The sequence below is a fragment of the Pelodiscus sinensis genome, chromosome 29 (assembly GCF_052426305.1).
Source record: "Pelodiscus sinensis isolate ZL-2025 chromosome 29, ASM5242630v1, whole genome shotgun sequence".
NCBI lineage: Eukaryota > Metazoa > Chordata > Testudines > Trionychidae > Pelodiscus > Pelodiscus sinensis.
Window position 1 is genome coordinate 6,226,066 of NC_143080.1, and position 20,380 is coordinate 6,246,445.

Here is a 20,380-nt window from a genome sequence, read left to right on the forward strand (position 1 = left end):
CACAAGCTTGTCTATGCAGGGGCCCAGATAACAGGCTGCTGTTTCAATCCCAGGCATGGGGAGAAGAGCCTGTGGATCTGGATGGGAGGCAACATGGTTAGCCCGGGGGCTGGAAGCCAGGACTTCTAGGTTAGTCTTGTCTGTGTTCCCACATCCTGTCTACTGAAGGCAGGCAGCTTTGGGGGCCATGCGCTCAGTGGGGGTGGACTACAACTTGGGGCTGAAAGAGAAAGGGATGCCTGGGGGCTGGCAAGGAGTAAAGCATCAGGCAATGGGGAGCTGTGGGGCAATGGGGGAGGGGAAGTGGGAGGTGTCAGGGGGCTGATAGGGAGTAAAGCACCACACAATGGGGAGCTGTGGGATAATGGGGGGCAGGGAAATGGCAGCTGGCAGGGGGTAAAGCACCAGGCAATGGGGAGCAATGGGGGGGAGGTGAGTGGGGAGTGTCAGGGGGCTGGAAGGAGATAAGGGAGGGGAGGAGAGTGGGGGGTATCAGAGGCTGGCAGGGGGTAAAGCACCAGGCAATGGGGGGGGAGGTGAGTGGGGAGTGTCAGGGGGCTGGAAGGAGATAAGGGAGGGGAGGGGACGGGAGGGGAGGAGAGGAGAGTGGGGGGTATCAGAGGCTGGTAGGGGGTAAAGCACCAGGCAATGGGGAGCAATGGGGGGGAGGTGAGTGGGGAGTGTCAGGGGGCTGGAAGGAGATAAGGGAGGGAGGGAGAGGAGGGGAGGAGAGTGGGGGGTATCAGAGGCTGGCAGGGGGAAAGCACCAGGCAATGGGGAGCAATGGGGGGGAGGTGAGTGGGGAGTGCCAGGGGGCTGGAAGGAGATAAGGGAGGGGAGGAGAGTGGGGGGGTATCAGAGGCTGGCAGGGGGTAAAGCACCAGGCAATGGGGAGCAATGGGGGGGAGGTGAGTGGGGAGTGCCAGGGGGTTGGAAGGAGATAAGGGAGGGGAGGGGAGTGGGGGGTATCAGAGGCTGGCAGGGGGAAAGCACCAGGCAATGGGGAGCAATGGGGGGGAGGTGAGTGGGGAGTGCCAGGGGGCTGGAAGGAGATAAGGGAGGGGAGGGGAGGGCAGTGGGGGGTATCAGAGGCTGGCAGGGGGTAAAGCACCAGGCAATGGGGAGCAATGGGGGGGAGGTGAGTGGGGAGTGCCAGGGGGTTGGAAGGAGAGAGGGGAGGGGAGGGGAGTGGGGGGTATCAGAGGCTGGCAGGGGGAAAGCAACAGGCAATGGGGAGCAATGTGGGGGAGGTGAGTGGGGAGTGCCAGGGGGTTGGAAGGAGATAAGGGAGGGGAGAGGAGTGGGGGGTATCAGAGGCTGGCAGGGGGTAAAGCACCAGGCAATGGGGAGCAATGGGGGGGAGGTGAGTGGGGAGTGTCAGGGGGTTGGAAGGAGATAAGGGAGGGGAGAGGAGTGGGGGGTATCAGAGGCTGGCAGGGGGTAAAGCACCAGGCAATGGGGAGCAATGGGGGGGAGGTGAGTGGGGAGTGCCAGGGGGTTGGAAGGAGATAAGGGGGGGGTGGGGGTATCAGAGGCTGGCAGGGGGAAAGCACCAGGCAATGGGGAGCTGGTGGGCAGAGGGCTGGCAGGGAGGCGGGGGAGGAGGCAGAAGCTCCTGGCGCCTGCCAGGTCGGGTCCTGCGCGAGAAGCCTTCTGGGGGCGTGGCCACGCGCGGGGCGGGGCCGGTCCCGCCCCCGGAAGTCCGGCGGCGGTTGCTAGGCAGCGGATGTCAAGCAGTGGCCCGGGCCGATGGAGGACGCGGAGGGCGAGGGGCAGAGCGGGACCTTCCCCAGCCTCATGGCCGAGGGGACGCTGCTCAGCCGGCGGGGGGAGCACGGCAAGGCGCTGGTCTGCTTCACCAACGTGAGCGGCTCCGTCCTTATGAATATTCATGAGCGCGCCCCCCGGCCCCCCCCAGTGGCTGGCGATGCTGATGCGGGGCAGGAGGCGGGGGGGGGGGGGTGTGGTGCACAGAGGCGGGGGGGTGACACTTGTGGAGGGGGGTGTGGTGCACAGAGGCGGGGGGGTGACACTTGTGGAGGGGGGTGTGGTGCACAGAGGGGGGGGTGACACTTGTGGAGGGGGGTGTGGTGCACAGAGGCGGGGGGGTGACACTTGTGGAGGGGGGTGTGGTGCACAGAGGCGGGGGGGGTGACACTTGTGGAGGGGGGTGTGGTGCACAGAGGCGGGGGGGGTGACACTTGTGGAGGGGGGTGTGGTGCACAGAGGCGGGGGGGTGACACTTGTGGAGGGGGGTGTGGTGCACAGAGGCGGGGGGTGACACTTGTGGAGGGGGGTGTGGTGCACAGAGGCGGGGGGGTGACACTTGTGGAGGGGGGTGTGGTGCACAGAGGCGGGGGGGTGACACTTGTGGAGGGGGTGTGGTGCACAGAGGCCGGGGGGTGACACTTGAGGAGGGGGGTGTGGTGCACAGAGGCCGGGGGGTGACACTTGAGGAGGGGGGTGTGGTGCACAGAGGCGGGGGGGTGACACTTGTGGAGGGGGGTGTGGTGCACAGAGGCCGGGGGGGTGACACTTGTGGAGGGGGGGTGTGGTGCACAGAGGCAGGGGGGTGACACTTGTGGAGGGGTGTGTGGCGCACAGAGGCGAGGGGATGTGAGGACACAGCCAGGGGAGGTGAGAGGTTGCTAGGAGGGTTGTGGGGACAGATGCCAAGAGGAGAAGCAGTGACATGGCACGGGGAGGTGGCATGGTGTCATCCCAATATGTGCATCTGTCAGTGCCACCTGTTAGTATTCCTCATGGGCCCTGAGCCCACTCTGTGCCCAGACTGGGACCAGAAGCCAGGCCATCAATCCCACAACTGACTTCCTGTCATGATCTGAGTTACAGTTTTTTCTCCATTTCTCTAAGGAGTGCCAACTAGAGGTTGGAGCAGGGTCCTGAGTGCTAGGACTTCTGGATTTTATTTTTTGTCTCTTCTCCTCATTCTCTCAAGTCACATGCCCACTTCATGGCTCAGCTACCACCTTAGGAGTGATACACCCAGCCCCCTCTCTCAGAGGGGTGTGAGACTTTCTTCATGAATGCTTGAGAGTGGCTTTGAGATCCTGGCTTGGAAGGCATCACAAATGTATTGTGGGTTCAATCAAATACAGGAGCTGGTGTTTGCTTAAAGTCCATCACCTCTGTGACTGAATTCTTCTCTATTTTTGAATCCCAGGCTCTGCAGTTGCAAGAAGGGAATAAGCACTGCCTGGTGGCCCGCTCAGTATGTTACCTGAAACTTGGGGACACAGAAAATTCCCTGAAAGATGCAGAAGCCTCTCTTCAAAATGACAAAACATTTTCAAAGGTAAATAGCATTAGGGAACAAGGGACTGGTATATTGGGGCTGGCCTTCAGTGACTGGGGCATCGAGCGTATGTCTACACTGCAAAAAAATCCCCAAAACTCCCCACACAGCAGAGCATCTTAGAGCCTGCATCTACAAACTTGTGTGTCTACAGACTACTGTGCTTAAGATAGCATTCCTGCTGAGGTTGGAATTGGGGCCCCAAGACCACCCCACTTTGGCTGGGTTTCAGAGCCAGAGTGGAAACATTGTCTATATGCTCTTTTTAGAACCATACACAAGCCTGTCTGTAGACCCAGGCTCTGAAACTTGATGCTTTTTTTTCCTTTGCAGTGTAGACACACCCCAAGAAGCCAGAGGGGAGCAGCAGGTTGTTAGTCTCCTCTTCCCCACTCTTTGTTCCTGCTCCAGAGCATGAGCTCAGAGCTGCTGGTGAGTTGCTGAATCTGCCCTTGTGTTGCTTGTGCTCAGGGCAAGCCCTACCTGTTCTGTCAGGACAGTGGGGTGTCCGGGAGGACTATTCTGTCCAGTTGAAAATCCCACAACCCACAGGGAGATTCTAGTTTCAGCTGATGTTTACTGAACACACTCATGCTATTCTGGCACCATGTAAACACCTGCAAGTATTTATAGTCTAACAGTGATGGGGGCCTGATCTGGGACCCTTTCCTCTCATAGTTACCCCAAGGAAGTGAAGATAACTCACCTCAGTAATGATTGCAAGATGGGGCTTTATTTTTACATAGATGAGAGGGCATAGTGCATTCCTCACTGCTTTGGGAGCTGTTCTATGTGTTGCATTCAGACTGTTTGTTTCCTTCATTACAGGGACTTTACCAAAAAGCTGAGACCCTGTTCTCCATGGGTGACTTTGAATTTGCATTAGTGTATTATCACCGAGGCCACAAACTACGCCCAGAACTACAGAAATTCAGGCTAGGAATTCAGAAGTCTCAGGAGGCGATCGACAACTCTGTTGGAAGTAAGATGGAACATTTTGGGGATATGCTTGCATTGTCAAAACGCAGGCAATTCAGTAGTTGTTGGCACATACTGTATGAGTTCCTCACATGCTTAGTGAATGAGAGGACGTTGTACAGCAAGATCTCTCTGCCTCCTAAGTCCCATGCGTCACTGCCGTTCTCAGCTGAGGTCAGGGAATACAGGTTGGACCCTGTTGGGTATTACTGGCCAAATGTTTATTTAACTAATGATTCCACAGTAATATGGATTCACTTGTAGACCTGGCTCCCATGATCCATGCAGTCAGGACCCCATGCTTGATTATTGCAATTTATATTTAAGAACAAAGACCCAACCCTGAAAATATTCCAGCTAGTAGAAAACACAGCAGTCCATCTGCTTAGCACCCTGTTACTCTTCCATTTGCACTGACTCTTCAAAGACTCCAGAGTCCCTGTCAAGGTTTCTGTCATGTTGTTAAAAGCATTTCAGTGAAATTCATCTCTGCTTCCTGAAACCACATCTCTCTGTGTGACCTTGACCTCTAGTGACAGCTGATCTGCATGGGACCAATGAAACTGTCAACCAGGAATAGATCGTCTTGTCCTGACTCTGTCACCAGAGGATGTTAATTTGAAGCATGTCTCAAACGCCTTTTCCCCTTAAGCAGAAAGCTGTCTCCCACTCTGTGTGTATTGCCAGCGGAGTTGAGAGCCACTGTATGAATCAGAGAGGGGTGCTTTGCTCTAAATATTGACAAATATGATCTAGAAAGAACTCTGAGCTGGTGGATGTCCTGGTGCCCCACTCTGGCACTGTCCCATCTGCCTGTTTAATTTCCCTGTTGTCTCTTAGGTTGTAAGTTCTTTAGAGTAGGGACTGTCTTTTTGTTGTGTTTGTACCAGGGGTGGGCAAGACAGCCTCTGTGGGCCGGATTTGGCCTGCCAAGCCAGTGAATCCGGCCCGTGGCTGCCCTGCTGCTCCCCTGCCCCTAGGCCAATCGAGAGCTGGGGATGGGGGAATGTGCGAAGTGTCCTCCCCGACCCCCCGTGCCAGGGGCTCGCAGCATTATGAGAACCAGTGGCTGTCTCCAGCCACCGCACACCCCAGGCAGGTTGGGGGCAAGGAGCAAGAGACTTTGCATGCTCCCCCCGCCCCCAGGCCTTACTTGGCTTGGGGGTGGGGGGAGTGCACAAAGTCTCCTCATGCTGCGGTGCCTAGAAGCAACCGCCAACTGTTTTAAAACCGCTGACGATTCTCTCTAGGTGCCGGAGGATATGGGAAAAAGACTTCACGCATTCCCCTACCCCTAGGCCAACAGGGTCTGTGTGCAGGGGAGAAGTCTCCTGTCCCTGACTCTTCCACCTGAGGCCTCACCCCTTCCGGGCCAGGGCCACTTCAAAAATTTGTGAATTATTATTTTAAAAATTATTGCCCACCCCTGCACAATGGGCCCTGATCCATAGTTGTGGCCTCTAGGTGTTACCAGAGGGGCTTCAAAATAATATTTATTAATAACCGATACAGCTGAACTATTTCTCTGAGCTGCAGTTCTTGCTTTTAGACTGAGGAGACGGATACAGAACTTGGCTATAGTAACTGCACAGCTTTATCTCCAACCAGGCATTATCTATCTAGCACATTTGCATCCATGTTAAGCTCTAGGGCTTGGGTACTGCAGCTCTTGAACACTTACAGGTCTGTTTTCTCTCTTTGCAGGTCCTTCCTCAGTTAAACTGGAGAATAAAGGGGATCTCTGCTTTTTAAGCAGACAGGCAGAGGTATGGTGTGAACCACTTTCTGAAGCTCACTAGAGATACCAAAATGCAAAAGCTTTATGGTGAATTGGCCCAACCAGGGGAAAAAATGGCTGCAACTTTCTGCAGCCACATCAGTAGAATGACGGATGGTGTTAGCACACTGTGCCACATGTGGCTGACAGTTCTGTCTTCTTGACATTTTGCGCAGCTCGATCAGAAGAGTGCACCAGCCAAGGTGAAATTGAACACCTGATCTGGAGCCTTTCTACCAGCAAAACACCTGCTGCTTTCAAACAGACTGTCACACAGGAAAGAAGGAATGCTAAGAGCATCTCTGTGTGTGCCTAGCTATGGATCCAAATTCCGCTGGTCTTCCTCACATGAGTAGTTTCTATCAATGTCAGGGGGGAGATCAATCTGTAGCACCTACTTTGGTCTGACTTATCATTTAAGTTTGAACTTTTGAAAAGTGGCCACTGATTAGGGTGACCAATTTTGGATGGGGCAGAACGCCCACCTTTAGAAAGCTGATATCATAGGAAGGGAGGGAGGGAGTAGGTGTGTTTGGGATCTGAACTTTGATCCTCACTAGATTAATGGGCCGATCTTGTGCTTGTGTCATTATTTCCTTCAAGAATGAGGAATTTGGAAAGTGGAGAAATAGGCTTCTGAAAGCTAGCCTTCGTGCTTGTCTGTATCCCTCTCCTGTGCGTCCTTCTGTTTTGTTCTGTGGCAGAGCAAAAAAGTGAAGCAGAAACTTCAGGTCAAAGCCCCGAAAAAGGATCAGAAGCGGCAGAGTAAAGTGGGGCCCATTAGAGATGAAAAGACCGAACGGCAGCTTCTTGGCGAACTGTATGCTGACAAGGCCTACCTGGAGAAACTGCTCAAGGATGAAGGTCTTTATAGTATTTAACTAAATATGACGTTATTCCTCTTGGTTCAATCAAATCCATTTTTTCCCTTTATTCCTGTGGCTCATGGGCTGCACGCAGTCCAGTGGGGTCTGTGTATGGCCCATGAGACATCTTGTTTACTGTTGCCCAATGCAAGGTTGCCAGATTCCACTGGCTTCTGTCTGCGAAGTATTTTTCCTACCAGTTTTACTAAAGTGACACACAGGTTAAGCAACGGCATGTGAAGTGAGGTGTGTGTTGATTGCACACAACATTGACTGTGAGAGCCATGTGCTCTGTCTGCATCCAATCAAAACGCTGCTACCGTTCAATTGGCACATCCCACAAATTCTAGGTATGCAAGTGCAGTTAACAAAATTACACTAGCCCAGGAGACAGTCATGGTTTCGACAATCTTGCAGCCTGCTGAGATGAAGGAGGCCCACTCACTAGACTAAGTCGTCCATCACTGCTTTATTGTTATTCATATGACCACCAAGAAACGTTTCACCCTTTGCATGGCACATATTACTGTTTGCCGTGGTTCCAAACCTACAAATTGCTTGAGCTGGATACACACAAGTTATTCAAGTTTCCAGAATCAGTATTTGTAACAGTATCTAACCACATTTTATACTTTATACTTCTTCCTTATTAGTTAAATAATTGCATCCTGTAGCGTATCCACTAACACCAAACCAAAGCATTTAACACAAATCAAAATAAAAAGCAGAAATTATACTATTTTAAGTACACATGTCCTAGTTCTTGATTAAATAAACCAGTGTTTGAATTAAGTGGAAGGCACCAGTAACTGAGTTTTGCTTTGAACTGGTCAATTTCATGGTTTTGCTGCTAAGGCTATTAGAATCAAGATATGGGATTCAGAAAAGGTTAAGATATCTGAGTTGGGCAGAAAAAAATCACCTGTTAAATTAGTTTTCTTGAGAAACATTTCCCCAGGAACACAGGAGAGTTTGAGGATTTACTCCCCCTGTTGCATTCTGTTACTTTACCAGGCTTCATAACTTGCATGGGTCCATCCTGTCTTCTGACCCTTTAAAAGTTCTCATAGTATTCCATGGGGACAATCCACGGAATCAGAATGCCCACATTTCCTTTCGGTGCCATCTACCCTGTACATGTGTCTTCTCAGATGGATAGATAGTCTCCCATCTTGTGCTATGGCCCAGTGGGACAGGTGTGCAGATCACCAAACTCTACCACCACTAGTGCTCATGGGCTTTTTCACCATTGAAGACAAGGACTGAAGAGGCCTTGGACTCAGACCTGTCCCCTCATGCTCTTAGAGGCTCTGCCTTCATGCCAGGGCTAGGCACAATAGCAGGCGGTGTTGGGGAAACCTTGCCCTGCCACCATACATGCAGTATCTGTTCCGGGGATTATTAAATGACTTTAGTCTCCAGGATACTCAATCGAAGGCCAGCAAAAAATGTTCCCATCCCCCATCCCTCAGATCATGGTTTCACTGCTCAGATCCCTTAATCCCTTTTCCTGATTCTGCCTTTGGCTGATTTTCAGACTTGATCAAAAGCAGCACAAAGCAGGGGATGACAGTGGAGGACCTGATCTTGGGTGGCATTAACTACTTGGACACCCGCACTGATTTCTGGCAGCAGCAGAAGCCCATCTACGCCCGTGTGCGAGACCGCAAGCTCATGCAGCAGAGGTGGATCCCAGAGAGAAAGAGAAAGCCATCAGAAGTTGCCAGATACATCCTGAAGAGCATGGAAGACATTGATATGTGTAGGTGTGCTGTGATTGGGGTATATTATTATCAGTGATAGCTACTGACCACATCAGCAGGAGCACCTCACCTGGAGAGCTGTTATTTCCTACCTGTAGCAGGTTTAAACATGTTCTGCTTTCCTCTGCCTTTCCCAGGGCAATATTGCAGTGTAGAATTTTACACTGGTTTATTTTCCAGCTCCTCCTATACTTGAGGTATCCCAGAGCGCTTTACAGAGCAATGCTTTGGATACCTGAACTCTGTAGGCAAGTGCAAGGTGCTTAGCAAATTCCCCATCCCACTTGGGACAATTGAACAGAGAGGTCAGGCCACTGAGGTGCTTCTCACCCATATCTGAATAGTAACAAGGACAGAGAAGGCTACAAGGATGAAGAGTCTGAAGAGAAGGGTCTGGAAGGGAGGAGAGAGGGATTCCAGCCATTTCTCTTCAGTGTCTATACTGTATGCTTTGTAACTCATAAGAAGACCTCAGACATCATCAACATATCTTCTGTCTGTAGGTTTCATTTTCCATTGTCCTACACTATGGGTTTTCATTCACTCCTGTGCAAAGTGAGTGAAAAATGGTACCAAATCAGACTCACATTGGGAATAGACTTTTACACCCACTTTGCATAGGTAGAAGTGACTCCCCAAAGACACAGTGGGGAATCAGGCCCCCGTCTTCTTCGCTATTCCAGTGGCCCCTGACTTGGTGCTAAGCAATCCTCTTTTTGTGCTTCTAGTGTTGACCAGCGGCTGCCCTGAAGAAAGTTGTAAGAAAGCTGAGCATGTGCTAAAAACAATTCAGGGTTGGTCTGATGATGAAGTTCCCAACAAGAACGAATTGATTGGAAATCTCTACAGCTGCATTGGGAACGCTCAAATTGAGATGAGGCAAATGGGGGCAGCTCTGCAGAGTCACAAGATGGATCTGGGGATCGCAAGGGAAAAGTAAGTGCTCAGAAGCGCCCAATGTTAATTTGAGATGGGAGGGGAAAGGATGATGGTAAAGACATACTGTCCAACGGAAGGGGAATCAGACAATTCTCAAATAATGCTTTGAATTTCTAGAGTACACTCTTCTGGGGAGCTGATGGCACTAGAAAAAGTCATTACCTGCCTCTCACAGTATTCACTAACACAGCAACATCATTTTACACACAGGGAGGCTGAGGCAGAACAACGTTGTGTCCTGCCCAAGGAAACAAATCAAATCCCTGTGAGAACCAGGGCTAGCACCCAGAGCTAATGATTCTGAGCCCCCTCCTGGCCCCTCCCCGTCTAGGCAATGCTTTCTTCTAAGAAAAAAATAGTCGGATTTCTTTTTAGGTTTCCTGGCTGGGGAAATAATTTTCATTTGAGCCTTGACATCAGTACCCCCTAGGCACAGCCACCTGCTCATGCAGAAAATGTCTGCAGGTCTCTCAGGCAGAGAATGGAGCAGAATGGGCTTTATATAGTCCTCTCCTAATGGAGCTTTTCAAAGCATTTCACAAAGCAAGGAGGTGCCTGTTGGACGGGTTTGTTTTTTTGCTGCCAGTGCAGTGATTAATCAGGCAGGAAGTGTCCTCTAGTGGTGAAAGTGCAGGATATTCGTGAGAAGATCTGAGTGCTGCTGTTCACTCACGAGGGCAATGCATTTAGGGAGCTGTCTACACAGCAGTGAGACACCCTGGAGTCCAACGTGCCATGGGCCAGCGTGGATTTTTAATTTTTTTTTGCTGTGTAAACATACCCTTTGTCCCTCTCTGCCTCAGTTTCCTCATTTGTAAGCTGAGGATAGTAAAACTGGTTCAGAGGAGAGGCGTGAGGGTTAGGTCATTAATATTCATAAAGAGCACTTGGAGCTCTGCAGGGTGCACTATAAAATGAATGGCCATTAATACTGACCAATAGTTCTCACAGAACACAGCATCGCAGAGCCTGGTTTACTGAGAGCACAAGGGAATACAGACCAGGACACTGGGATCCTCCTTTTCAACTACTTTAAAAAGCTGCTTTGTTTCTTCCACTGCCACCAGAGACATGGTATCCACTGCAATTTTAAATGGGCTCTATCAATTTAAACTACTTAATTGAATAGAAAAATGACTTAAGTCTGAGCTCTGCCCCTACACAGGGCACTTTTTCCAAATACAAAAATGCTTTTCTCTCTCATGTGAAACTCCACACAGCTGACTGACTACATAGAGGAAACAGGAGATGTGACTGCACAAAATTAAAATACAAATACAAATAAATAAAGCAGGACTATGTTCTCCCCACTTATCTCTTTCATGCACAGAAATCTTAGGTGTTACTTTACAGTTGGTAAAGAGTATTTCAAACTGACAATGTTCTTTCATTGCTGTCTGACATTGTTATGTGAGCTCACTGAAACAGTGAGCACCAAACAGAATATAGAGGGAGCCTAAGAAAATGCAGGATATTTCAGGGCCAAGACTCTTTTAAGACCTCTTTCTTTCACTTCAATGCAGTGATCTGCCAGATGCCATCTCCAGAGCCCTTGACAACATTGGCAGGGTTTATGCCAGAATTGGCAAATTCCGGCAAGCTATTGACACGTACGTAAAATTCATAACATAAAAGGTAAGAGAGTGGTTTTTAAATTAATCTGACTTTGCTTGGTCACTGTATTTCATTCTGCTGTCAGCAAGGGGCATTGCTAACGCCAGTTGTGATGTGGACACTTGCCACTAGGAACTGGACTTGAGAGTGCATTTCGTACAGGCCACTGAACAGCAGATGGTAACAATTGTCAGTTGGTTGCCTTGGTTCAAACCAGCAGCACTGAGAGTAAATGACTTTGGAAGCCAATCCCCATCGTCTTCCAGACTTGCTCTCTTTGCAAACACCGGCCTAACTGTAATATACTTTGGATAATCGTAGCAACTGGAACCCTTTCAAGGGTTTAAAAAGCCAAGAACCAGTATTGCACTGAACCTAGGGCAGTAGAAGTAACTTTCTTTTCCTGTGTAAAGATGGGAGGAGAAAATTCCACTGGCAAAAACCAGCCTAGAGAAGACGTGGTTGTTCCATGAAATTGGCCGATGTTACCTAGAGCTCGATGAAGCAACGGAGGCCCAGGAATATGGAGAAAAGTCCCTCCAGTCAGCAGAGGAGGAGGGTGATGTTGAGTGGCAACTCAATGCTAGTGTGCTGGTTGCACAAGCTCAAGGTAAAGTCATTGTAGCAAAGAGCTTTAAAGATGGCAGACAATGAGCTTACTCAACAGTTTCCTTAAAAGCTGCCTGTGCCTTACAAACAACCCCACAAAGGCTCGATAAAACAGGCTCATTGTTCTCACCTGATAGTTTTCTCTTGTTCTTAGTCCCACATTAAAATGGATTCCTGTTTGTCTGTTACAGTGAAACTCGAAGATTTCCAATCAGCAGTTATGAACTTTGAAAAAGCTCTTGAGAAGGCAAAACTAATTCATAATGATGCAGCTCAGCAGGCCATCATCAGTGTGAGTGGTTTACTGTAATCGAGAGAGGAGTTTTGGGGCAATGTGTGTAAGCTGCCGACCACTGTTGTTCTCAGCCTGTGGTCCGCCGGCTCAGGGACTGAGAGACTGCAGAGAATGGGAAGCTGGGGGATTAGGCAATGAAATGTCCCACAAGAGGAATATTGCAGTCTCTGTCAAGATGATCCCCAAAAATAAAAAAAACATATGAAACTTCTTGAGTTAGAAAATTTAGTCCCATTGCGAGCTAATATGGGGTAAAATCTTGGACCCATTGGAGTCAGTGGCAGAACTTCTGTTGACTTCAGTGTGGCCTAGGGATGTAAGAGTGTAGTTGTTTAAATGGGTAACTGATAAGCATGAGTTTATTGGTTACCCAAATGGTTACGTGCGGCTACCGGTCCAGTTCCTGGGGAGCCGGCTGCCATCCTGCGCTGCTGCCTCTGTACCAGAAGCAGAAGAACAGGGCAGCAGACGGCTCCCCAGGGGTGGGGCAACAGGCGGGAGCCAGTACCTGCCAGGAGCCAGCTTAAAAGGTATCAGGGGCAGCCGCAGGGAGTGGCTGGCAGGAGCTGGTATGCATGGAGAGCTAGCTTAAAAGCTGGCTCCCGGTGTGCACCAGTTCCCAGGGATCCACCTGCCGCCCTACATGTAACCATGTAACTGCTGAAATTTTCAGCGGTTACATGGTTACACAATTACACACATGTTAACATCCCTAGTGGGGCCAGGAGTCAAATTCTGTCTTTCATTGCCTCTGGGTACATGCCAGCAAGCGTATGGCCTGTACTGGAATGAGAGGCTGAATATGATCCCCTATTCTGGCCTTGCTGAAATTTCATGGAGTAAGGAGGGGCTACTCAGCATGATCTCTATGACAGGAGCCATGGTGGAACATCAGGGGTATTGGCTGTGGATTTGCATATTATGGGACATATGCTTGCTGCCCTAGCAACAGTCAGCATGCTGAGGTACCCCTCCAGGTTATTCACTGGAGTGGATCACACAGGGCTGATCTCAGCCTGTGTTTCAGAACTCAAAACAGTGCTTCTGCAGCATGAGTGTGTGCCTGTTTGGGGATCTCTTAAGTGTATTTCGGAGCCCAGAGGAACCACCTCCATTGGTTAGTTAACAACGGGAAAGCCAGTGCTAGCCATGTGGGGTGGAGGTGTAAGGAGGAAGGGATGATCCCAGCGAAAGCATGCCAAGCAGTATATTAGCTAGAGCAATGCCGTCTCAATGGGGGCCAGGGGAAAAGGCCCTTCACTGCAGGTTGCTTTAAAGGCACCAAAGGATCTAGGAAAGAAGGGAATGGGACAAACGTTTGTCATGTGACTGCACGTCTATATCTGACACTAATTATTCTTGTCAACTTCAGGCCCTAGATGATGCGAACAAAGGCTTCATCGAAGAGCTGAGAGCAGAACAAAGGGTGGAGAGAATGGAATCTTTACGAGGTACTAGTTCAGCTGGGAATCAGTGCGTAAAAGTAAAAAGTTCTGCAAATCCCCTTCTCTTCTACCTCATCACAGGATGCTTGGAAAAGCAGCTGCCCCCACTGGAAGGCCATAGCCCCTGCCCTTGCAATGCTTGCTGCCCTGCTAGCTAAGGCCCCTCTGTGTCCATCTACAGTAGGGAAGTTAGTACCTATTTTTCAGCAGTGACACACAGACAGGCTTATACTGTTGGTATCAGTAAAGCAGCTGCCCCTTTGCTGAGCAGTATTTCTTGTGCACACTCACCGTCTATAAACTATGTATTACAGCGGAAATAATTCCATACGGAATCACAGAAATGTAGCTCTGAAAGGGATTTGGAGCAATCCTCTAGTTCCACCCTTTGCTCTGACCAACTAAACCAGGGGTGCGGAACCTAAGACCCAGGAGCCGCATCCGGCCCCTGGCTTTCCTGAATCCAACCCCCAGAGCTCAGGGCTCCCCCCCAGCATTGGAGCACACAAAATCTGCTAGCCTGAGCCCCCCTAGGCTCTGATGTGTGAGAGGAGCGTCTTTTTCCTTCTTGGTCGGGGCCACGTCAGTGAGGGATTTGGTTTTTGCTTTTTGTTTTTGTTTGTTTTGTTCTCACTTGTGTGCGGCTCCCGACTGATTTTTCTGTGAGTCAGCAGCTCCCAACCCAAAAAAGGCTCCTCAGCCCTGGAGTAAAGAGCTTTCCAAATTCTGGGTCGCGGGTATGGGAGATCAAAGCACCCGTTGGCTGTGGATCACCGTTCCTGGCCAATGAGAGCTACAGGAAGTAGTGTCCCCACTGCTGAGACTGTCAGAAGTGGTGTGGCAGTTCACACATAGGACTGTCAGAAGCCTCACTGAAATCAAGATATATCACATCTATTGATTACACCCAACTTCTAGGCCAGTAACTCTGTCAAAGAAGGAAAGTGGGTTGATTTGTCAAGATGTTGGCTTTTCCTTATAACCAGGGCTCAACAAACTATTGAATCCACTTGCCTGTGCCTCTTTGATTTTCAGGTCATTAGCGAGCTTTTGATGGAACCATATTGGCCCCTCACTATTCTTCCTGCCTTTCTTTCAAATCAGGATAGTTTGCTGTTGTTCCTTTATTATTGTCTCCTGGAGAAACTGTCAGCAATCCTGAACTCTTTTTCCCTTTAGATTTTCTTCCCATGGACTTTACCTTCCAGTTCCCAGTTTGTTTAAAGTCTGCTTTTTTGGAACTCCATTGCCCTTGTTCTGCTCTCTCTCCTTCCTTTCCTTAGAATCATTAGATTTCTCATTTCATGTTTGCTTCTGCCAGCCCACAGCACGACCCCTAGGGCCGGGAACGAACAGGAGTATGGATTCACTTTGACATAGAGCCAATAGGGATAACTGCTTTATTAATTACTCTGTCACTAATACTACAGGGTTAATGCTGCCAAATGGCTGCACAACGTGATAACTGCAAAATGACATTATACACCAACACATGCAAGACAATGCATAATATGGAGCAACAGGCACTTAGAAATGCTTACGGCCCTTCAGATCTGTTACCTTGTGCCCTGGCCGCAGTGGACGTGGCTCCAGCATGGGGGAACTCTGGGGCACCCCTCGAGGTTGGGGTCCTGGATGAGACTCAGCCAGGAGTGGGGCTCCTAGCGATCTTATACATTAGCTGTTTACCCAGTATGCGCAAACTGGCCCAATGCAACTCTCAACATTCCCACAGGCCTGAGAATGAAGGCCAGCGCGGCCTTCCCAGCTAGCAAGCAGCATCTTACTGGCTGATAAGGCACACCTGCTGTGTGTCTGCGGACAGGGCTCAAGGCCGGACTGAAGGGATACAAATTTACCCATGCAGGGCTACATGTGGCTTACATCACAGCTTCCACCCTACCCATTTGCAGCCAATTCCTTCCTGTTAGTCAGGGTAATGTCTAAAATGCCCATCTTCCACCATCTAAAACATGAAGTTGTCCCTAAGGCAATCCAGGACCTTACTGGACAGTTTGTGTTTTGCCAAATTACTTTCCCAACCAATGTCTGGGTAATTAATCCCCAATTCCTTTTTTATACTTGTTTAGTCTTAAAATGCCTCTTCCACCACCTCCTCTAGATTCAACAGTTTATATAGCAGCCCCTTACAGTAATGTTACAGTTGGTTTCCCCCCTTTTATCTTCAGCCAGAGAATTTCAGCCGGTCTGCCTCTCACCTCCTTCTGGACCTCCTAACAATTGTATACCTTCTTGATGTACAGGCAGTCCCCGACTTACGTCGGATCCGCACTTACGAATGGGGCTTTCTCGCCCCGGAGCTTGCAGGCAGCGATCCGCCACCTCGACCTCCGGGGCGAGAAAAGCTGCTCCTGGTGCCCCTGGTCTGCTGGAGACCATCTCCAGCAGATCAGGGGCAACGGAAGCGAAGCCGCAGCCGCAGCAGGGTCCCGCACCTCTGAGGCTTTGCCAGAGCAAAGCCTCAGAGGTGCGGCACCCTGCTGTGGCTTTGCTCCCCGTGTCCCTGGTCTGCTGGGGGGGGGGGGCGCAGCTAGTGTGCCCCCCCCCCAGCAGACCAGGCTTTTGTTGTGGACCCTGGGGCAGAGCAGCTGGGGCGCTGCCGGTTGGTCCCGCAGTGCCACTCTGGGCACTACTGGACCAACCCGGCAGCACCCCAGCTGCTCTGCCCCAGGCGTCCTGATTCAGCCGCTGCTGGTCAGTTTCAGCAGCGGCTGAATTAGGACGCCTGGGGCAGAGCAGCTGGGGTGCTGCTGGGTTGGTCCAGTAGCGCCGAGGAGCGGTGCTACTGGAGCAACCCAGCAGCACCCCAGCTGCTCTGCCCCAGGCGTCCCCAAGTCAGCCGCTGCTGAAACTGACCAGCGCTGACTTACAGGAAGCCCGAGGCAGAGTTGCTCTGCCCCAGGCTTCCTGGAATCAGCCACTGATCAGTTTCAGCAGCAGCTGACTTGGAGACGCTTGGGGTTCTTAAGTTGAATCTGTATGTAAGTCAGAACTGGCGGTCAGTTTCAGCAGCGGCTGAATCTGGACGCCAGTTCCGACTTACATACAGATTCAATTTAAGAACAAACCTACAGTCCCTATCTTGTACGTAACCCGGGGACTGCCTGTACAATGCAACACCTCCTCCCATTTTCCACTGTCTGCCCTTCCATACAAGCTGTATGTACCCCTCTGGGAAAATATTCCAGTCTTGAGATTTATCCCACCAAGTCTCTGCAATGCCAGTTGAGTCATAACTTAGCTCGTGGCTCACACATCCACTTTTCTATTTCTTCCCCATACGCCTTGCACTTGTGTATAGACCTATAAAACCATACCATGGCTATGAACACTGCCATGGCTTTTCATCCCTGTGGCTCCAATCCCCAACTGGTGTAAATCAGCGTCTCTCGGACTTCTGTGAAGCGATGCTCATTTACACCAGCTCAGGATCTAGCCCCAATTTTTTAACACATGGTAGGGCTATTTATAAACAAGACATTTTCCCACAAAGTGACTCTTACAATGAAGCTGATTTTTCCAGCGTCCTGACACCAAAGTGTTGGGCCTACTAAGAACCTAAATAGACAGCTACAAAATGTGATTGTACATAATGTGGTGTGAGCATGAGACATGCTGGAAAGAGGAGGAGGAAAAACTCATCTGGCTTTTTGGGATGTGAATGGGTAACTGGTTACCCAGTAAGCATCACCCTTACTGGGAGATGCATACTGGGTACCATGGATGGAGGGCTGATCCAGCCCTGTGAGGGTCAGGAGCCAGCCGCTGTGCGTCTGGGGGAGCTAGGAGCAGGAGACAGCAGCCCCTAAGATTTAACCGTGATTTTACATCCCTACTGGCTTTTGGAATCCACCTGCAATAAATCACATGTAAATAACTCCATTCCCTAGGGAGCAGTTGCAGCAGGACAAGAGTCAGTAACAGGCAGCAATGGCTTGCAGCGTGATGCTTGCGCACTGATCCGTAATTATCAGTCCTCATGTGATTACAATAATGCTGCATCTTCTTTCCCCCATAGGCATGTAACTCTGTGGGGATCACACCAACACAGGGCCAGCAGAACTGAGCTTAAAAATAGCCCTGAGTTGTGTGATACTTATGGTTACCTGTGTTGAAGCCACTGACTGAGACGGTAAAACAGGGGTGGGGAACCTAAGAAGTGCAACCTCCCCCCCTTCTTGCCCCACACACAAGCCCCTTGCCCGGGTCAGGACAGACAGGATTTGCACTCCAGCCCCACGGGGGTAGCTGAGGTGCAGTGACTTGATGTGGGCCAGATCAACTTAAACAGCAAGCCGGATCTGGCCCATGGGCCAGACGTTTTCCATCCCTGTTGTAAAAATTGAGGTAATGGTGAAGAATTCAGTAGAGGACTCAGATTTCCATAGATTATATATTTAAGTGCTGTTTCAAATTTGAGCAGTAGGGGGAAGCATTTCCCAAGTTTCATTGCACCCAGCCGCCTTCAGCAAAGTCTGCTCCGGCTTTGGTGGGAGTGGGGGCATGGCAGCACAGGGCCTGATGCAAGTCAGGAGTGATGCAAGTTTCATGCATTGATGTGAAACTGGTTTACTGTCTAAGGGGCTGGCAGGGATAAAGGGGTGAAGAGCATAGGTGCAGGGCCTAGCACACGGTCCTGGCTGCTAGCCCCATGAGTTGGGGGCTCTGCTGCCAGCCCCACGTGCTGGGGTTCCGGTTTGATCCTCATGTGTCGGGGACCTTTGCTGCCAGCCATATGCCCAGAGCCTTAGCTGCCAGCCTATGTGCCAGGGCTTTGCTCCCAGCCTGTGTGGAAAAGGGTTAGGGGGTTCAGCATTTCAACTTTTTAAAATGTTCCCACTCCACTGGTGAAGAGGAAACAAAGGCACTGATGAGACTGGATTTGCTGAGGGAGTCCAAGGACTGTGATGGTATGTCTAGACTACATGGCTCTGTCGCCAGAGCCATGTAGATTAGTTTACTAGACATACCCAAATGAAGCCGCGATTTAAATAATCCCCGCTTCATTTAAATTAAAATGGCTGCCGCGCTGTGCCGATCAGCTGTTTGTCGGCTCAGCGCGCTAGTCTGGACACTCTGCGGTCGACATCAAAGGCATTTGTGGACCTCCCCGGTAAACCTCATCCCATGAGGCATACTGGGGAGGTCGAAAAATGCCTTTGATGTTGACCTCGGAACATCCAGACTACAGCGCTGAGCTGACAAACAGCTGATCAGCACAGCGCGGCAGCCATTTTAATTTAAATGAAGGGGCGATTATTTAAATCGCGGCTTCATTTGGGTATGTCTAGTAAACTAATCTACATGGCTCTGGTGACAGAGCCATGTAGTCTAGACACACCCTGAGAGACACTAGCAATAGAAAGAAGAGGGCCTGGGTCTCACTCAGAGCATAGGATCACTCCAGATCCCTTGTGGGGGAAGCAGATATGTAATAGCACAGCAGAGAATATACTAAAAATGGATCCTCAAGAGTGAAAGTGAAACTACTTCAATATGGGTCTGTTATACATAATATCCTGAAAGTTTGGATCCCATATTTAGACACTAAAATCTCTCTGGAATACACAAACTGGGTGGTTAATACAGATGTAATGGATCCTCAATTAATACACAACAGGAAGCCCTGCTCTTGTAGTTGGATCATACATAGCCCCAAGGTGTGAGGTCGTTATTTAATGAAATCAACAAAAGTATAAAAGGAATATAGTGTTACAGTAGCCAGGATATATGTGACTGTTATACAGCTACATGGATCAGCCATAAGGATACATATTCCAGTCCTACGAGAAGGATGCCAATTTAATATTTAAATCTTAGCATCATTCTTAGTGCCATTTGGTCTGGCAGCCAGCTTTCCCACACAGATCTTGCAAGGTGCATGTGCTGCGGATAGAGTTAGGCAAGGATGCCTAGGCAGGGGAGGGGGCAGGTATGTGTGCAACAGGCAACTAGTTTGTTATTCATCCTTCTGTTATGCACTTTTGGGTTGAACGTGCCAGAACTGGCAAAGGAAACTCCCAATGCTTCTTGAATTCAACCACACCCCTTTTCCCAACAGCATTCTCCCCCAGCACTCACTGCACAGGGTGACTAAACAGAGTTCACATCTTTTTGTGCACACATGAATTCCAAACAGATGCAACTTGCCAGTTCTGACCTGAAACTTAAGCCCTTACTCTGATTAATGTAACTTGGTGAGATTTTAAAAAAGTGATGTTTAAAAAACCTGCATTGATTTCCCACCTCCCCAGATTATGATTATTATGCTGAATACAGTGAAGGAGAGGAGGCAGATGACCAAAAGGAAAGAGACGAAAACAAACAGAAGGAGGTAGAAAAGGAAGAGAACGAGAGAAATGGAAGAGAAGAAGAGCCAGAGGGAGAGAAAGGGGAAGATTATGCAGAGCTTCAGTAGGATTTGCCTGAATAAAGAGGCAGCATTTCCTCAGGAAACTATTCGCTAAGGTTAAAGTTCATGCGGGGTTGCTGACTTTGCAAATTAGTGCATTTTAATTAGTGTGAAATTGACCTGCAAATGGAATTAGTCCCTTCACAGTGGGGGCTGCCCTTAACCTTTGCTGTCCCTTTTAAATACTTTTTCAAGTCTGCAAGCATTCAGTTCAAGGCTGTGGGGCTGTTATGTTGGGAAAAGTCCTGTTACTTCCCTCTCCCAGCCTTTCCACTTGGCTACGTCTACACTGGCCCCTTCTTCGGAAGGGGCATGCTAATTTTGAAAGTGGGAATAGGGAAATCC

General features: G+C 49.8%; 1 protein-coding gene across 2 annotated transcripts; it reads left to right on the plus strand.

The window, feature by feature from the left end:
* The first annotated feature begins 1 nt into the window (after position 1).
* ODAD4 (outer dynein arm docking complex subunit 4) lies at positions 2 to 20,377 on the plus strand. Of its 2 annotated transcripts, XM_014577448.4 has the most exons (13): positions 2 to 129; positions 3,185 to 3,316; positions 3,650 to 3,748; positions 4,145 to 4,298; positions 5,999 to 6,060; positions 6,776 to 6,935; positions 8,475 to 8,699; positions 9,429 to 9,636; positions 11,163 to 11,249; positions 11,667 to 11,863; positions 12,054 to 12,154; positions 13,530 to 13,608; positions 19,878 to 20,377. In XM_014577448.4, the coding sequence occupies exons 3-13, from the start codon at positions 3,731 to 3,733 to the stop codon at positions 20,039 to 20,041; spliced, it is 1,455 nt and encodes a 484-aa protein (XP_014432934.2). In that variant the 5' UTR covers positions 2 to 129; positions 3,185 to 3,316; positions 3,650 to 3,730; the 3' UTR covers positions 20,042 to 20,377. The 2 variants fall into 2 exon arrangements, with proteins under 2 accessions (XP_014432934.2, XP_075767681.2); XM_075911566.2 differs by lacking the exons at positions 2 to 129; positions 3,650 to 3,748 and adding an exon at positions 1,709 to 1,863.
* Positions 20,378 to 20,380: the final 3 nt, after the last annotated feature.

Bases quoted from the DNA above. Each gene is read 5' to 3' on its own strand.
- ODAD4 (XM_075911566.2), top strand. From the start codon at position 1,750: ATGGAGGACGCGGAGGGCGAGGGGCAGAGCGGGACCTTCCCCAGCCTC. The intron at 1,864-3,184 runs GTGAGCGGCTCC...TTTGAATCCCAG, and splicing joins CGCTGGTCTGCTTCACCAAC to GCTCTGCAGTTGCAAGAAGG. The intron at 6,936-8,474 runs GTCTTTATAGTA...GCTGATTTTCAG, and splicing joins GAAACTGCTCAAGGATGAAG to ACTTGATCAAAAGCAGCACA.